We start from the raw sequence: 16547 nt of genomic DNA on the forward strand, positions 1-16547 counted from the left end.
TATGTCATTCTACCTCCACAGTCGCTTATTTTCTTCAAATTCACTTCCTGATCGGGGCCACGGCGCGGCGTTGCTGTTGCGTGCACAGCACCGATGAGGCCTGTGCAGAACAGACTACACACGCACATAAAAGGAGGGTTCAGCAGGAGGGGTGCTTTGGGGTTGTTGTGGTGGGGTCACAGGGTTCTGACTTCAAGATTCTGAGGCTCAAATACATAATAAAAATGTAACTGACAGTTTTAATATGTTTCCAGAAGGGCTATACTGGTTCTATATGATTTATCAGTACCTACAAACTAACAAAAAGAGGGTTCAAAAATAAAATAAAACAGAATAATAGAAGTAAAATGACAGAAGCCTAATGTGAAATAATAATAATAATGATTGTTTTTTTAAACAAAAAAAAACATTACAGCATAAGTCATGTGCCGTTTCCTTCTAGCGCTATCTGGCACTGTTTTTCTACAGAGTGTGCTACACCCTCTGCGTCATCGCAGTCACAGTGACGTAGAAACGTGGTTATTCACCATCAGAGTATATATGGGGACCACCGCTGGCACAGATTGACGCACGGTGCGTCAGTAAGCCCTATAAACAAAGTCCCTGCATCTAATGTGATATTCTGCCACCAGAAATTCCAACCTCACTCCTGACCACCAGACATCTAGCTCTAAGGAATACCTGATATTATTTGTTTTACACTACAGTGACTTCACAATATGTTTCTGGCCGTTTATTTCCAACACCGTCCATGAATAAATCATATTAAGGTAAAATCGAGTTTTTAAAGTTATTACAATTAATCGACATATAGGAAGTGATCTGTAATTTTCTCAAGGACCCCTGGAGGTCCCCTGACCACGCTCTGCTCCACCACTCTCTGGTCTATGGTGTTGCGCGTGATGTGATGACAAGACATCACAGGTCCCTAATCCCGTCCCACGTCCTGTAGATCGCGGGATGTGACTGCGTGTGTGACTCTAAAATTATGTAACAGCAGACTGCTGTTGTATTTATAGCGCATCTGTATCCGTCTGCCAACATCCGCTTATCATTCCTCTGTCTTCTTATCTGGACGAGCGCTTCCACCACCTTTTATAGCCTAATCTATCTATCTATCTATCTATCTATCTATCTATCTATCTATCTATCTATCTATCTATCTATCTATCTATCTATCTATCTATCTATCTATCTATCTATCTATCTATCTATCTATCTATTTATCTATCTATCTATCTATCTATCTATCTATCTATCTATCTATCTATCTATCTATCTATCTATCTATCTATCTATCTATCTATCTATCTATCTATCTATCTATCTATCTATCTATCTATCTATCTATCTATATCTCTATCTATCTATCTATCGATCTATCTATCTATCTATCAGCTGTATCTTTTCATAAGAATGATACTACCATAATGACAAATTTAAAGTTTTAATTGAAGTGATTTATCTTGTTGTTTGATCAGATAAAGCACAAAAGAGAAAATGCAACTATAGCTCATAATTTGGAAGTGTGGTCAAATTGTCAAACTACACATGATATCAGTGGCCCACAACTTGCTTCGCAGTGACTTTATAAGGCAATGGTCCCGTGTTGCCTCTTTGAACGATGTACCTGAACAAACCACAAGGGTCAGCCAGTAAACGTGCAATTGCTTCTCATGAAACAGCAGCAGACCAGCACCACTGCCCCTGATGTGAATGATGTTCTCTCAGATCTATTCTCAGGTGAGGAGCAGGGGGAGACTTCACCATTAGGCAAGGTAGGCCACTGTCTGTGATCCCAAAGTAAAAGCAGCTCCAAACTGCTATAGATTTATCATGATATTTAGATGTGAAACATAAAATTACTTCTAAAGGGGCCAAACCAAGGACATTAAAAATAAATTGTCAATGTGTGACCACTGTGCACCCCTCAACTATGGATGTATAACATGTTAAGACTTTATTATTGAACTGTACTATAAGACAACATCCATGCTCTCAACTCACATTTTGCTAAAGACACAGAAACACCTTGAGGTAACGTGTAATTAAACACAACATCAAGCAGTGAAATAGATTTATTACAGAGCATATTTCAAAGGAGAGGAAAAGCTGAGCAATCATTGTAAAACTCCTGAAGGTATTTTGCTTTTCTGATGGTCCTCCTGACACAACTAACAGGACCACAGTTGCTAACGCTTTCCTGTCACATCGACTCACTTGTTAGATGATGGGGGCACTGACCCCTTGTCCCCCCCAAACACTCATGAAAATAGACATATAGAATGATCATCATAATGTAAAAAAAAAAAAAGAGAGTCAACTAGCAGCCTGTAAGAAAAGAAAACTGTTTTCAGGTCAGAAAGAGAAAGGTAGACTGTGATTTACTTGTGATATGTTACATGTTACTTGTATTATTATTACAGACACATGTCCTTTTAAGCAACATTTGAATGTGACTTAACATGTGAATTATATGTCACATAGTTTTATCACACTTTATCTAACTTTATATTTTGTATCAAAGTTCTTAATCCGTAAATGCAGTGTACAGTGTAGGATATAGTAGCATAAGGAATATAGTATTCAAGTAGTCTCAAGTACAAGTGGCCTATCTCACTTTGAGTTTCTTTTCACTGGCTGGTTCAGTGAGCAGCTCATGTCAGAGAAGCAGAGGAAAAAAACCTCCTCAATACTTCCTTAATACAATACAGTATGTTGAAAAAACCCCAAGTGCATTTACTCAACTAATAACTTACAGTTATGAGGTACAGTACCTCATGTACTTTAATATTTCCATTTTATGCAGTTGTATACTACATTTATCTGACAGCTTGTTACTGGGTATGCTACAGGCTAAGGTTTTACACAAAAATATGATGATGATCAACAAATAAAAAGTGATATTATTACTTATATATAATGGATAATTATAGATATTATAGATATATATATATATAGTAAATAAAACAGTCAACACGAGCTCCTCCTTGAACAGATGTTAAGTAAATGTAAGCACTGTACATTGTGCTAATTATACTTACTATACTACCACTTTTACTGAAGTACATTTTTGAATGCACAACTTTGAATAGATTATGTTTAGTTTGGTATTAATAACTGAAAGTTCAATCAACATCAATACCAACACTCTCAATTAAACAACGGGTAAAAAAACTACACAGAGGAGACCTCATGACTGAGTTTGCTTAGGGTCCCCAAATCACTAAATCTTCCCCTAGTGACGAGAAAGGCAGACATGTCAAGTGATAACCATCTGCTGGAGTGTTGTATCAGATGGCGGAGCAGAGTGCCGAACAACAGACCTGCTGTACTATATATATATAGTTGGACATCTGGTGGAAAAACACTGATCAGAATCACTCTTAATCTTGCCTCTAAACAAACATCCTGTGGGACATCAAACCAGGAGACACTTGTACTTAAACATTGTTGCGAAATTGTTTTATATTGTTTTAAATAAGTGTTTTCTTGATAAATCAGACAAATTTTACATATGAAGAACTTTCCTATGTGTGTTGAAAACAAATGAGCCTCAGAACTGAAGATCAGGAAGTCTCTCTTTAAACATTAGGGAATTTGTTTCTGTTGATTGTCAGTATGTTTAAAATTCTGCTGTTTGTGTATCAGAAAATAAGTAGTTGCGTCACTTAACTATCATTCAGATGTAATTACGCCTAAAAGACCTGCTTCTGCATCCACAGAGGTCCTTAGAACTGCATTCTTAATACTGACCCCTGCTGGTTAGCTGCAGAGCAACCCATAACTCCATCTACATATACAGTATTTAAGCCAAAAAACAAAGACACAGACACAATCAGTAAAAATATCTTTTGCAAAAGGAAAAAGAAGTGAGTGTTAAAAAGTCGGTGACAGGGTAATGGTGCAGTTACATGAAGATACATACAGTAAAAAAACACACAAAGAGCAAACATTCAAACAAATCAAACCTCTTTATTAAACTCCGTGAATTCTTCAATTTCCAAGAGGAATGCCTGCATAACAAAACATCTCTACATTATCATCAGTGATATAAGAAAGAGCTCTATGCGAACAACCCAGTATACGGGGTGCAGTATATGCGATTGCTGGCAAAGTTCAATTTAAATACATCATGAAATTTTATTTTATGGAAGACGTGAGAGTAAAATAAAATAAATACATTAATGAAGGTAGGAGGAGGAGCTCAAAAATTAAAAGTGGGACTATTTCTCAAGAGAGGCATCAGGAGAGAAGTGCTGAAATGAGCAGGTGTGGGATGTGTGCGAAACTGAGGGATTAACAGGGTACAAAGTGCTGAATTTCTCTTAACAGAAATACTGACTTTTACACAATGATGATATGTTATGGATAAACTTGGGAGAAGTTTAAGTATCTAAATATTAAAATAAACACCCATGATGTATAAGTGGTAATACCATGTAATTCAAAGAATAGACAGTGTTACACAGAGCATGCTGCTTAATCTTCTCTTTTGCATGGAAGTATATTCAAAAGGCACATCTGGTAAAGTATAAAAACTAAAGAAAACAGGAAATGAAATAAATATTCTAAACATACATGGACATTTTGCTTTTAGCAAAATACATACTGCAGTTTGTTTGATGTCCCTCTAACAGAAGACAGAAAAATCCTCAAAAACTTACATACACGCCACACTACAGTACATGCTACAGTAGTTTTACACTGTAATAAGCTTTCTAAAAAAAAAGTATAAAAAATCCAGCCCCATAATTAATCATGACTGTCTTTTCTCTTCGCCCAAGAAACAATACGGCAATACGGTCCTTCTCTCCTCCCTGTCACTCATTAATGCCATTTAGTCCACACTTACCTTTCACCATCTGTCAGAAAACACAGCTGACGGATAAATAGGTAGCACCACGTTATTATTCAAAATAAGGATGATTTAAAATCAACACATTAAACACAAAACAAAAACCTCATAATAATAGAACCACTTGTTGTAAGAGTGACATTTATCAGTTTTGCTGGATTCACAGCTGGAGAAACAAGCTCTGTTTGCCCATTTTCTGCTCCTATGGGGAATATTAAAGCAGTCTTAAGTGGATTGGAGCTGCACTAATGTGCCTCTCTGCAGAGGAGGGAATAAAAAGAGAAGTCAGAGGATTTGGGGGGAATACAGAGGGCTGATACCTCTTTCCTTTCACAGTCTTTCCTCTCTCTTGTTCTTCTTTTCCCCTCAACGTTTCATTTTCCTGTCCAACTGTCCAACTGTCCAATGTTCTTGTTTCCATGACAACTGCAGCATCAGTTTATCTTGGTGGGATTTAGGAAAAAATGGATGTGGCAGTCTGTATGTGTGTGCTTGATGTTATATGTTAAAATGTGATATTTACAATTTCAGTTGTCTTCATGTGTGCTTGTGTATGCATGTATCACTGCATTTGCCAATGTTTCTAAGTAAGGATTCTTTCTTCATTCTCTGTTTCGTTTCTCCGCATTCACATCTCTCTAGACAAAGGCCTCAGGGATGTCTGAGCCATTGATCTTGATGTAGATCTTAGCGTCATCGTCCTTCTGCTCCTTCTCTTTGTAGAGTGTCTGTCTGTAGTAGATCAGGTAGAGAGGCAGCAAGAAGCCCAGCATACTGAGACCGAAGAGTCCGATATTGACCTGGAGGACAAAATCATAATTAGTGAACTTGAGAGATTCATTTGTGTGTCTGTGTTTGTTTTTGAGTGTGTGTGTGAGTGTTTTCATACCCAGAATGGGTCTCCCTCCAGGGGTCCCATCATAGCCATGAACAAGGGTTGCTGCAGCAGAGCAAAGACAGCACTGACCAGAGACTGCATGCCTGTTAGACTGCCAAACTGGGAGGAGGGATACCTGGAGAAACAGAAGAGCTAGAATTAGTTTTTCAGTTTGAACCTGCATCCACCTACAGAGGACCAAGTTGGTGTGAATGTGTGTGTAGTGAGTTTAGAGGTACAGTAGAACTTACACAGCAGCATAGAGGCCACCAACAGCAGAGTGGATGAATCCTCTCACCACGGTGTGTAGGACAAATGATACAATCTAAGGAAAGATAGAGTAGATCCATATGAATCAGACGACTGTAAACAGAAGTTGATAAAGAATTAAGAATTATGACAGTAAAGCAGTAAAGACCTTTACCCTATGTTATGACCTGGCTCGAATGGCCGCAACAAAAAGGGAAACCCACCATGAAACTTTTAAACCATTTAATGTAGCCAATTAAACCAAATTAAAGCCAAATAAAAGGTTTATCAAAATATTTAAGGCATGGAGTGTGAATATCAGTAGTGTCAATGGTGTATGGTGAGCATGAGTGTGTCATTCTATCACACTGGAAAGTTGATATTGCAATTATACACAAAGATGACGTTAACCATGTTGGCTTTTACGTAACTGATGGTCAACAGCCCGTAAAAAGAGGCTAATCATTAACTTTGTAAGACAAAAATCATTGTAAAGACACACTGATGACTTTGCTAGCAAGTCAGGTGTTTCCCTCAAGTACTTTGAAGGCCTGTGTGTGTATCTGAAGTGGACGGCTCACCTGCAGGGGAAGATTAGGCACAAGGCAAGTGACCCCAAATCCCACTAAAAGGACGTTTGTGAGGACAAATGCTCGCAGGGCATTGGTCACCTTCTGGATCTTTTTGTCTCTGCGCTTCTTCTTTGGCTCATCCCTAGTGGTTAAAAGCAGAAAGTTGGTCAGATTATCCCATACTGACATCACTGTATCTCACTATGAAGGTTAATTTCTCAGTTCTATTCATCACACTGGCAACTAAACATAACAATAGTGTCTGTATGGAAAGGGGTTAAGGCGTCCTATGTACAGCTCAAACTGGACTCACTTGCTGCAGGGATCCTTTGCTTCCTCGCCGTCATCACAGTCCTTCAGCTTCCAGTCCATAATCTGACCAATCACGGGAGTAGTCATCAGGCAAAGCAGCTGCAGCATACCGAAGATGGAGGAGTACAGGCTCACTGAGAGAGGGATCAGAACGAGGACAGGAAGGTGATAAAAAAGGACAAGAATATTAGAAATTGAGAAAAAATAAGAAGAGGCTTGTGGGTTTTACATGGAAGGTTGAAGAGACTACAATGATGGACAGTTCAGGGCCTTTCTACCTGGTTAATGACTATGATGGTACAGTTAATTATTAATCCTAGAGGGTAGTAAAGACATAGTGAGTGAAACAACAATGGATATGGGAAAAAATGTCTGAGTCAATATGAGGCCATTGGGAGGCGATTTATGGTCAGGTAAGTAATAACAAATGAAATGTGAAACAGCTCATGTGACAGGTACATTTTGCTGATGCTGAGGGCAAAGTTAGTTAATGAGTACAACACATTGTGGTCTTGTGGTTTCAGTTGAAAGCTGAATGACAGCTGAAGGACTGCAGTATTGACATGGACAACAGTCAAGGTGAAATCACAAAATAACTATGAATAGCTACGAAAAAGCCAGAGATTAGAGGTAGTGGATATAATGCATTATTAGATTGTGATGGCAAACCTTTACAAGGCTAGAGGTTAAATTCTAATTGTAGTCAGCTTGAAAGTCAGCAGTCTAATGCTTCAGTAATCTACTGATACAATTGTAGAGTATAGTCTTACCCACTTCCATTCTCTCCACTGAAAAATTAAATTAAAACCAAGTAAGTTCATGAATCCAAATGCTTGTGCAGAAGTCATTCTGATTCTCAAGTTTTCATGTCTTACAAACACAGACAGAAACATATTCAGAACAAAATGCAGTGCCAAATACCTTTGTTGAGGTCTCCATCACTGAGCGCCTCCAGGACGCTGTTCATGGCCCCCATGTAGAACAGGAGACGCAGCTGAGTGACAGACATGGTCACCAGACTGAGCATGAAAACGGTGCTGGAGATAGTTTTCAAGAATGACTGGGCTGCAGAGAAGAACAGAAATGAGAGAAATAAATGATGTGCCTGTGTGTGAGTGTGCATGAGTGAGAAGCAGAAAAATAGAAAGGGGTAAAACTTCTAACAACATCCCAACTATGATTTCATATATAGAGCTTTTGGATGCTGCCTTCTTACACTCTTCTTTTGGTTTGCAGTCCATTTCCAGGTCCATGGTGGAGAGGCAGAGCTTGTGTCCATCTTTAGTAGCTAGCTCCTTCTGCTCCAGGCTGTTGCCCCCACTGAGGCGTTGGCCCACTAAGGTCACTTGGCGGTAGAACTGCTTTCCTGTGATTTTGTGGTCAAAGCCCAGCCAGTTGAACTTAATCTTCACACTGAGAAATCAGAGGTGAGCGGGATGAAAGAAGGAGGGGGGGATGTTAAGTTAATATCATAACTAAATACATTTCTATGGTTGCATTTGCCATTCATGTTTAAAAGGAAGATGATCACTTCCTGGAGTGGTAATGTTCAGATCATACAAGTCCTGCAGTCATCTGTCTAGCAGAAACATTTACTGCTGAACAAGCAAGTCCAAAGTGTGGCCTTAATTAACAAGGAATTACCAGGAGGAGGGAGGAGTTTAATTGACGAGCAGGATCATCAGCAGACAGACTTTGACCTGGAATTTCACCTGATGTTACATGGCATAATTTTTGCACACATTACATAAAAGTGTCAGTGGGGAAGACTAAGTAATGTACTTTGGAACATACAAGTGACTGCTATTACTTCATTAGGACATAAAATTTTATTTCTAAAGTCATAAAAGGTCCTAAACTTATTTGCAATCATATTATCAGTGACTCAACTCTTGTTTACAAGTCAGCATGTGCGTGTGGGACGTTAGTTGTGCGTATCTGTGGTACTCACGTGTAGTCCATGTCATCTGGTCCTGGGAATGGTTCCAGTGGCCAGTTGAAGAAGCAGTTTAAGAAAACCAGTCCGGCACAAGCAGCCCACACCACCAGAATAGTGATGAAAGGTATGCCAACGTCATAGATCACCTGTGCACAAAACAGTATGACAAGTAAATACAAAATAGAAACACCAGAAATCAATCAGAAGAATGCATAGCCCTGCCAACGCTGCACAATCTTCTGAATTTGTTGGTTAATAATAGAACATGTTTTAGATCTGCTTCTGCATCAAAATAAATTGTGGAAGCCATGATGTTTGGAAAAGACCTAAATGGTGAATTGTGTAACATTTTAAGTAGCTGACTGGCAAAAATAATCATATTGCCATAATGTTGTTTATATTCCTAAAAAGTTTGCAGGGTGTTTCTGAGTTAATATGCAAGACTGAATATGGTTGCAATTGCACTTTGTATTTAAGATGTCTTTGGCTATTTATGTAAAACAGAGAGATTTGACAGAGAAATTGTAGGCATGGCAGATTACATCATGAGAGTAGGAAAAAAACATCCTTGTTGCTTGATGTGTGTATGTGGAGGGATTCCCTGTTTGTTACCTTGACACCAGGGAAGGTGACAGCAGAGGAGGCGTAGGAGCCGATCATCAGGGCGATGAAGGTGGAACGGAGGTCCCCAAACATGGTAGGCAGCTAGAGAGAAATAGGGTCAAATAGTAATTAGCATTTGAGTTAATCACATCATTACAATTACTTTTTTAAAATCCTTTTAAAAAGTTTCTTGTGCTAGCCTGTATTTTTTTAATATAAATATAACAAGATTTTTTATATATAGTCATTTTAAATGTAAGTATAAAGATTAAAACATCCACTGCTCAGATCAGGGTGATCTCAGCTGCAGTAGTTGCTCTAAGCTTGAGGCCGAGGACAGATTGGGGACGCTATGAGGATGGTGCCCACAGACAGTCGGGTCAGAATGAACAGTGTGAACCAATTAGCGAGCAGACATGCCTCTCCACACAGAACACCAGAGACAATGGATCACAACAAAGTGACATGGAACGCCAGTAAAAGCAATATCAAACAGCATCATGTAACACACACAGCTGTCCAACACACGACAAATGCAGCGCTGACAAATTCCTATATAGCTGCAACAGTCAGAAAGGGGGTGATTGAGGTGAGGTGGCATTCAAGGACAAAAGAGATGCATGGAAGATAGAGGATGGGGATAGTTCATTGTCTACCTCTTTTACATACTTTACTCCCCTTTGAGAAAAGAGACAAGAGAGTTGGGAGAAAAAACAGGCGACAGTGGGTGGCAAAACATCCAAATACAAAGGCATTCACAAGCTGTCCTGTTTTCAAGAGACTGAACAACAACAAGCACATTCAATTACATAAGACTGGGGAAGCAGAGGAAGAGGTATGTGCTTGTGTTTCTCTGTGTATAATAAATGGAGAAAGCATGCACCCAATTTTCAGTATTTCCTGGCAAAATCTTTAGGAGTATTTGGAAAACTGTTCTAATACATTATTAAACATTACAGATTAATTAGCAGCTGGATGAACCTGGAGGAGAAACGTGACCTGACAACTGATATTGGCGTGAAGCCAGTGGAGGCCACTGAGTATTACCCAACACCCCTCAGCCTAGAGTAAATGCCTGTAGGTCTGAGGTGGAGCCATGATCAAGAAGTCAAGGAGCAGCATATAGTGTAATGATTAACCCAGCACCAAGGCTTTTAAGTGTAGTATATCGCACTGTGAAGGAGATGTTGTGAGGGGGCGCTTTACAGGAAAAATGTGGTTTAATGCACAAACTTATAGGCCTGAAGCCTATAAGAGAAGAACAAACAAAGCCCTAAATTGTGATTTTATTACACCTCTGACATTCAGGCCAGTGGCAGCAACTAATGAGAGATTTAGGTAGAAGCAACATCGGAGATGTATGTTGTGCTAAGAGTCCATGGTGGAATAGAAAAGAGGGCATTTTATTGGAAGATTTACTGGATCAGAGCCTCTCTCTCCCTTCTGCTGTGAGCAGCATCACCATGGTACAGCCCTGAGCTCCTGTGTGATTCACCGTAGGCTCAGCTGATGACAAGGGGAGGAGACAGGAGGATGAAGAATGGTAATGAAAGAATGCAGAGGAATGGTGAGGGGTTGACCCTGTGAACTCTGTAAATCCTAAAGGGCAACACTTGTTTTTCTGTCTCTGTGTATCTGTGTAGCTCTGCACAGTAATCCTAAAGGGCAAAACCAGTACCAAAACCAAAAAGAAAAAAAAAATGGCAGAAGGATCATGAGGTTTTCATGATAATGCCTGTAACTGTTGTTCTGTCTTATTAGCTGGACACACATTGTGAAGCTGCCATTTAGAGCTGTAGCTCTTCTGTGTTTTGAGAGCATGAGAAGATGTATTGCTTTGTGAACATTAGATTCAAATATTAATTTATGTAAACAGTGTCTATTTCTGCATTTACATGAAGGGCATATGTTTGTGTGCATGTGTGAGAGAGATAAAGCCCAACAGTCTCTGTGATGTTCACGCTGAGGCACAATAATAGATGCAGTGCAAAGTGATAATGAACCGTTATTTTCTCTCTCTTCTCTTTCCAATCAACCCCCCTCCACTATCCAAAGGTGAGCCCTGTTGTCCGCAGGAGCAACACCCCCCCCCCAGACAAGAGGAGGGGCGGGAGAGAGTGTGAACAGGAGGGAACATTACAAAGCACACGCAACCATCAATGCACTTACTGTGAGAGAGGTGAAGGTCATGCACATGCCACCGAAGCCGTTGAAAGTCAAGGCAATGAAGATAAGGACAGAGAGTTCTGCAAATGACACATATGTTAGCTTGTGAAGTCTGTCGACTACCAAACTACTGTAGGTCATTTCAAATGTGGTGCAAAAAGGGTTACATGAATATGTATCTTAAAGCAGACTCACCATTTGGTTTGTAGGCTCCATAAGCAATCATTAGACATGACAATCCAAAGCATGTGCTGAAAATAGAAAATCATGTCAAACACATCTGATGACAATTTAAGTTTTTTTTACTACTTCTTAAAGGATTGTTTCACCCATATTAAAAAAAACAACATAAGTCTCTAGCCATGCATTTGTTTTGAGATATCCATATTGTATATCTTGGTTGTTCTGGATAATCTTCCTGCTCACCTGCCTAGCAGTCGTAGATTGCGAGGCCCGTATTTATCCATGACAATCCCCAGTGGCAGAGTGATGGCTGATAGCAGGAACGAGCCCACTGTGAAAGCCAGGTTCAGCATTTCATCCTGCTCCTTACAGATCAGCCAGCCGTTCATCCTCAGGGGCTCATCCATAGGAACCAGGGGCCTCATCTCCACACCATCTCCCAGACCCACTACACCACCTTCACTTTCATAATAGTCGGCATACTCGTCAGGCGTTGGCGTTGCCAGGGAATGGGATAGATTGTAGCTGGAGCTGTTACCTAAATCTTTTAATAAAAGAAGAAAAAACACTTGAGTCTTCAAAGCATTTTGCAGTAGTCACGTTTTTACTGTTTGGTTTGGCACCTGAGGTGGAGTGGTGTGAATACTCATATGGCTGTGCAAAGTTGAGTTCAACCGAGTGCTCCTGTTCATTGTTTAGTGTATAGGGAGGTTAAGGCCTCTTGTCATTCAGATTAAATTTGATGGTGGCAGTTCTGTTTATTCACAGGACCATGATACATTAACACGTAGTGGCCACATGTGCAATGAACACGTGCAGAGTTAGGTGTGAGGGAAATATCAAACTGAAAATAACATTATACCAACACTGATAGAAGGAAAACAAACAAAACTTTTTCTATCTATAGAGTTTATACCCATAGTAAGATTATAATGTCTCAAGCTCTCTTTACTGAAAAGTAATTTTAATTTTATTTCTAGTAAGTTAAAACATGACATGACATAACATAAAACATGATAAACTTGCATCAGCAATAACTTCCCATTATCATCAGAACCTGTGAGTAGATAATGTGAAAGGTACAAAAGTCTAAGTGAGGGAGCGAGGTGAGCAGCAGGCTGGAAACTAATTGTTCTGCAGCCTCAGCTGATATTATCTTTTTTATACTCCCTTACACGCCAATGACATCAGCTTCCCAATGTCTTTGAAGTCACGGGAGACAAGCATGTGTGTGGAGCAGGTGGTTGACAGACCACACATGCACATAAAACCTGGCGTGTTCAAACATGTGCTCCAAGAAGATTTGAGATTTGATTAAGTAGTAAATGTGTGGTTGTCTGTGACTTTCAACAGCGGACGCATGTTTTACAATATGAAAAGCAGGGAGTGCTCTCTTTCTGTTCCATAATATTCTGTGCAATTTAATAGACAAAATAACGTGATATGAGGAGAAATATACAACAATTCTTATTCATATAAATTCCATGGACATTGTGCTTTGTTCAATTGTTCTGAAAAATAATTGAAAACTTTCACACTCATGGAAAAAAACATAATTTATTTTTCTGCAAACCTGTCCATATAAAATCAAGATACAACCTTTCCCTGCACATCTCCAAAAGCCAAATCTACATTGCACCATCATCACTTTGCTTTCAGTCCTTTGCTCCCTCCCTGCCATTATCAACCGACTTTAAACTTCCATATTACCAGTAATAAAATCCTGATGTGGATCTCTCTGTCCCTCTTTCACATGTCACATGCCTAAAAAGAGCTGAGTTGGAGATGCCAACCTCAGCTTGTTACATAATCACAAAATAGGTAAGACAGCTGGATCATGGCTCCAGGAAGTCACCTACAGTCGTTGATGCTTGACAGCTACTTCAGTGCTGAGTCTGCATCTGTGCAAACACTTGCTGGAAAACCGCAATTCAGTTGAAACATTTTTAGGATCCCATAAAATGTGTGCAGTTTGTTAATTCAAGGCTTGTGCTGCAGTGTGACGTTTAAGATTAAACAAACTGTCAGTTGCATCACTTGAGTTTGGATGATGTTGAAAGATTCTGTAAATAGACATTAATAGTAGGACGGTGCTTAGTGCCACTCAAAGTTTGAACTACATTTTCCTATAAATCACCTGTCAGTTAAATCAATTGTCTGAAAACACAGGGAGAGACAACAGCTGCTAATGAGATAGAAGAACTGAATTTGGCCAATAGTCTGGTAACTGTGTGATCAGCAGTGTTCACCACTACCAGGACACAGGGCATGACAAAGTGTCACCCGAGGTCCAAAGAATAAGTCTGGCCTGATACCTCTGTCACATTTCCTTTTGCGTCCTCTCTTCTAAAAAGACCTGACTGAAGGCATTGTGTGCATCAATTCTACCTCCTTTGTACTTAAAAACACAAAGCACCTCTCTTATTTTGGTCAAAATGTAGGAAGAGGAGGAAGAGAAAAACAACTTCAGAGAGTGTTATCATTATCTGCTTTGAATTTGGAAAGATGCAAGCTTGCAGAAACCTCCTCTGTTGTCAAGGACAGATAATCCATAATTGCTTTAAATGTTTCCCCTCAATCAGCTTGCTGCCATGTCTTCACTTTAGCTGTAACCACTGTAAATTAAAACATTCTAAAGGGCAGATAGAATGAGATACTCTTTCAAGTTTATGAGACACCGGAGCCTTTTACTTTGGGCCATTGTGCCTACCTGCAACTCTTTTTCTAATTCAACTGATCAGGTTAAATCTCCTGAGTCCCTAAAAGCCACTCATGACCTATTCACAGAAAAACACAAAAGAGTAACAAAAAAAACCCACAAAAAAAATCCAGGGTTGATTTACATCTCTTGAATAAAACCAGTTTCTTCCTTCACTTCCACTCATAAAGGCACTTACTGACAAGGCATCCCTCTCCCCTATTCTTCATTTTAACAGCTCAGTGTAATGTATTTCAGGAGGAAAGAATATCTCCCTAGTTCTTCACTATAACCTCATGAACGCATATGCTCATATGGTGTCCTGAATAGTCAGTTTGATTATGATCAAGGAATATTAGGGCAAAGGTGTGGAGGTACATAATGGAACATTGGCATATATAATTTGAGAATTAGGAACTGAAAATGAAGATTGTTAGTTTAAAATCCCTTTGTCGACACAGAAATGTAACAGTTGTGACTCACCCTCCTCGTTGCAGAGATAAGAGTAGAAGCCTTCTGACTTGAGCATGATTAGGAGAGATCCCCATCCCAACAGCACGGCGGAGAAAAGCAGATTCTCAATGATAGAAGTCACTGCCATCCACCAGCGCCTGGCATACGCTGAGGCCACGGTCGGAGGCATGGTTGAGGGAAAGAATTGAGAGGTAGAGAAGAAGTGAAGAACTAGCAAAGAGGAAAGAAAAGAGAGCCAACTGGTAGCGCAGAGAGAGAGAGCCTCAGGATGAAGGATCGCTGGTCACTTATCTGTGAAGAGAAAGGCAGAAGAGGAAGGGGAGGTTTTTATAGTTCAGCCTATCACTGAGGTGATCACTGAAGGATAGGAAGGTGCAGTTTTTAAAAGATCACAAGATAAAAACACTTGAACTTAGCTGAAGATAACTGGCTGCACCATGTGAAATAAAGTTAAAAAAGAATCTGTGAATTACACATCATGCTCTGTTTGTTTCTCATGGTTTTTATTGATTGAAAGTGTCCCTTTTATTCAAACACAAAGGAGAGGTAAGGGCAGCCAATCTGAGGAAGTACACTAACCAATAGTAACAACGAATGGCAAATTATTAACTCTCCCGCCAGTGCAAAGATCATCACATCACTCTGCTGCTAGGACAAAGATCTGACATCACATAACGGGCACTATTAACAGAAAAAGCATCCACAGTGGCATCACACAGTCTTTGCTGTTCATTGGAAAATGCAAACTGGTCCAAACTGGACTCAAGAGAGAAAAATGGGGCGCTCTCACTGCTCCCTCAGCCCTAGATCCCCCCCCCCCCCCCCCCCCCAACTCTCTCTGCCCCCTTCTCTCCTACGCAGCCCCTAAATGTCCTCACAGGCCCATCCAACCGCAACTTTTCCCTGCAATTACTGTGGTGCATCCAAAACATGAGACAAACAATAAGCAAATCAGCTCACACAGCCTCTGTCTATCTCTTTCTCTCTCGCTCTCTCTCTCTCACACACACACATATTCTGTAAATCCACACACACTCAGTCTGTTTAATCAGTAAGATAAATGTAGGCATATTTGCAGATCTCATAGAAAATAAGTAAACAATGGAATGTTTCAGAAATAGAGCCTGTTTCTATAGGTTTATCATTTTTCCTAGAAAAAAAAAGAAAAAAAGAAATCTGTGCTCATTATTAATTCATTTTTCTTCATTACCAATTACTGGCATATAACCTGACTAGACAAATGACAAACTTTCTTACCTCTCCGGGCGTGAAGCAGCACAATCCAGTTACAAACTTCCTGATGTACTGTGGTTGGCTTTAAGTGACCACTTATCTGTGGTAAGCCACATTTATATACTCACACCCACAGGACGCCCTCTACTGACCATTGGCTGACTGATATGTGCACCTCACCCAACCAGCAGTCAGCAACATTGCACACAGGCATATCGCATTGTTTCTGTAACATGAGTTTGACATTTTTGAATAAATGTGTGGTGCTGTAGACAGAGTTTTTCTAAATTGTGATTTAGTGGTACAGCTGTAGGCCTATTAGCAAAAATAAGACATACTAGGTTGATTTTATCAGTCATTGTGCAATGGGAAGTCCTGAAAGA

The 16547-nt window shown here is 39.8% G+C and overlaps 1 protein-coding gene across 1 annotated transcript; it reads right to left on the reverse strand.

Moving 5' to 3' along the window:
* Positions 1 to 3986: 3986 nt before the first annotated feature.
* On the reverse strand, positions 3987 to 16246 carry slc43a2b (solute carrier family 43 member 2b). Its single transcript, XM_062433413.1, has 14 exons — positions 16189 to 16246; positions 14941 to 15222; positions 12003 to 12303; positions 11772 to 11827; positions 11580 to 11656; positions 9420 to 9512; positions 8820 to 8953; positions 8085 to 8281; positions 7790 to 7933; positions 6870 to 7002; positions 6566 to 6698; positions 5987 to 6060; positions 5748 to 5871; positions 3987 to 5658 (listed from the first exon to the last, which is right to left on the reverse strand). Exons 2-14 carry the CDS (start codon positions 15098 to 15100, stop codon positions 5497 to 5499), a joined length of 1788 nt encoding a protein of 595 aa, XP_062289397.1. The 5' UTR covers positions 15101 to 15222; positions 16189 to 16246; the 3' UTR covers positions 3987 to 5496.
* Between the last annotated feature and the right edge of the window lie 301 nt (positions 16247 to 16547).

The sequence above is a fragment of the Scomber scombrus genome, chromosome 14 (genome assembly GCF_963691925.1).
Source record: "Scomber scombrus chromosome 14, fScoSco1.1, whole genome shotgun sequence".
Lineage (NCBI taxonomy): Eukaryota > Metazoa > Chordata > Actinopteri > Scombriformes > Scombridae > Scomber > Scomber scombrus.

Bases quoted from the DNA above. Each gene is read 5' to 3' on its own strand.
- slc43a2b (XM_062433413.1), bottom strand. From the start codon at position 15,100: ATGCCTCCGACCGTGGCCTCAGCGTATGCCAGGCGCTGGTGGATGGCA. The intron at 6,699-6,869 runs GTGAGTCCAGTT...TTTAACCACTAG, and splicing joins GCAAAGGATCCCTGCAGCAA to GGATGAGCCAAAGAAGAAGC. The intron at 6,061-6,565 runs GTGAGCCGTCCA...ATCTTTCCTTAG, and splicing joins TGCCTAATCTTCCCCTGCAG to ATTGTATCATTTGTCCTACA.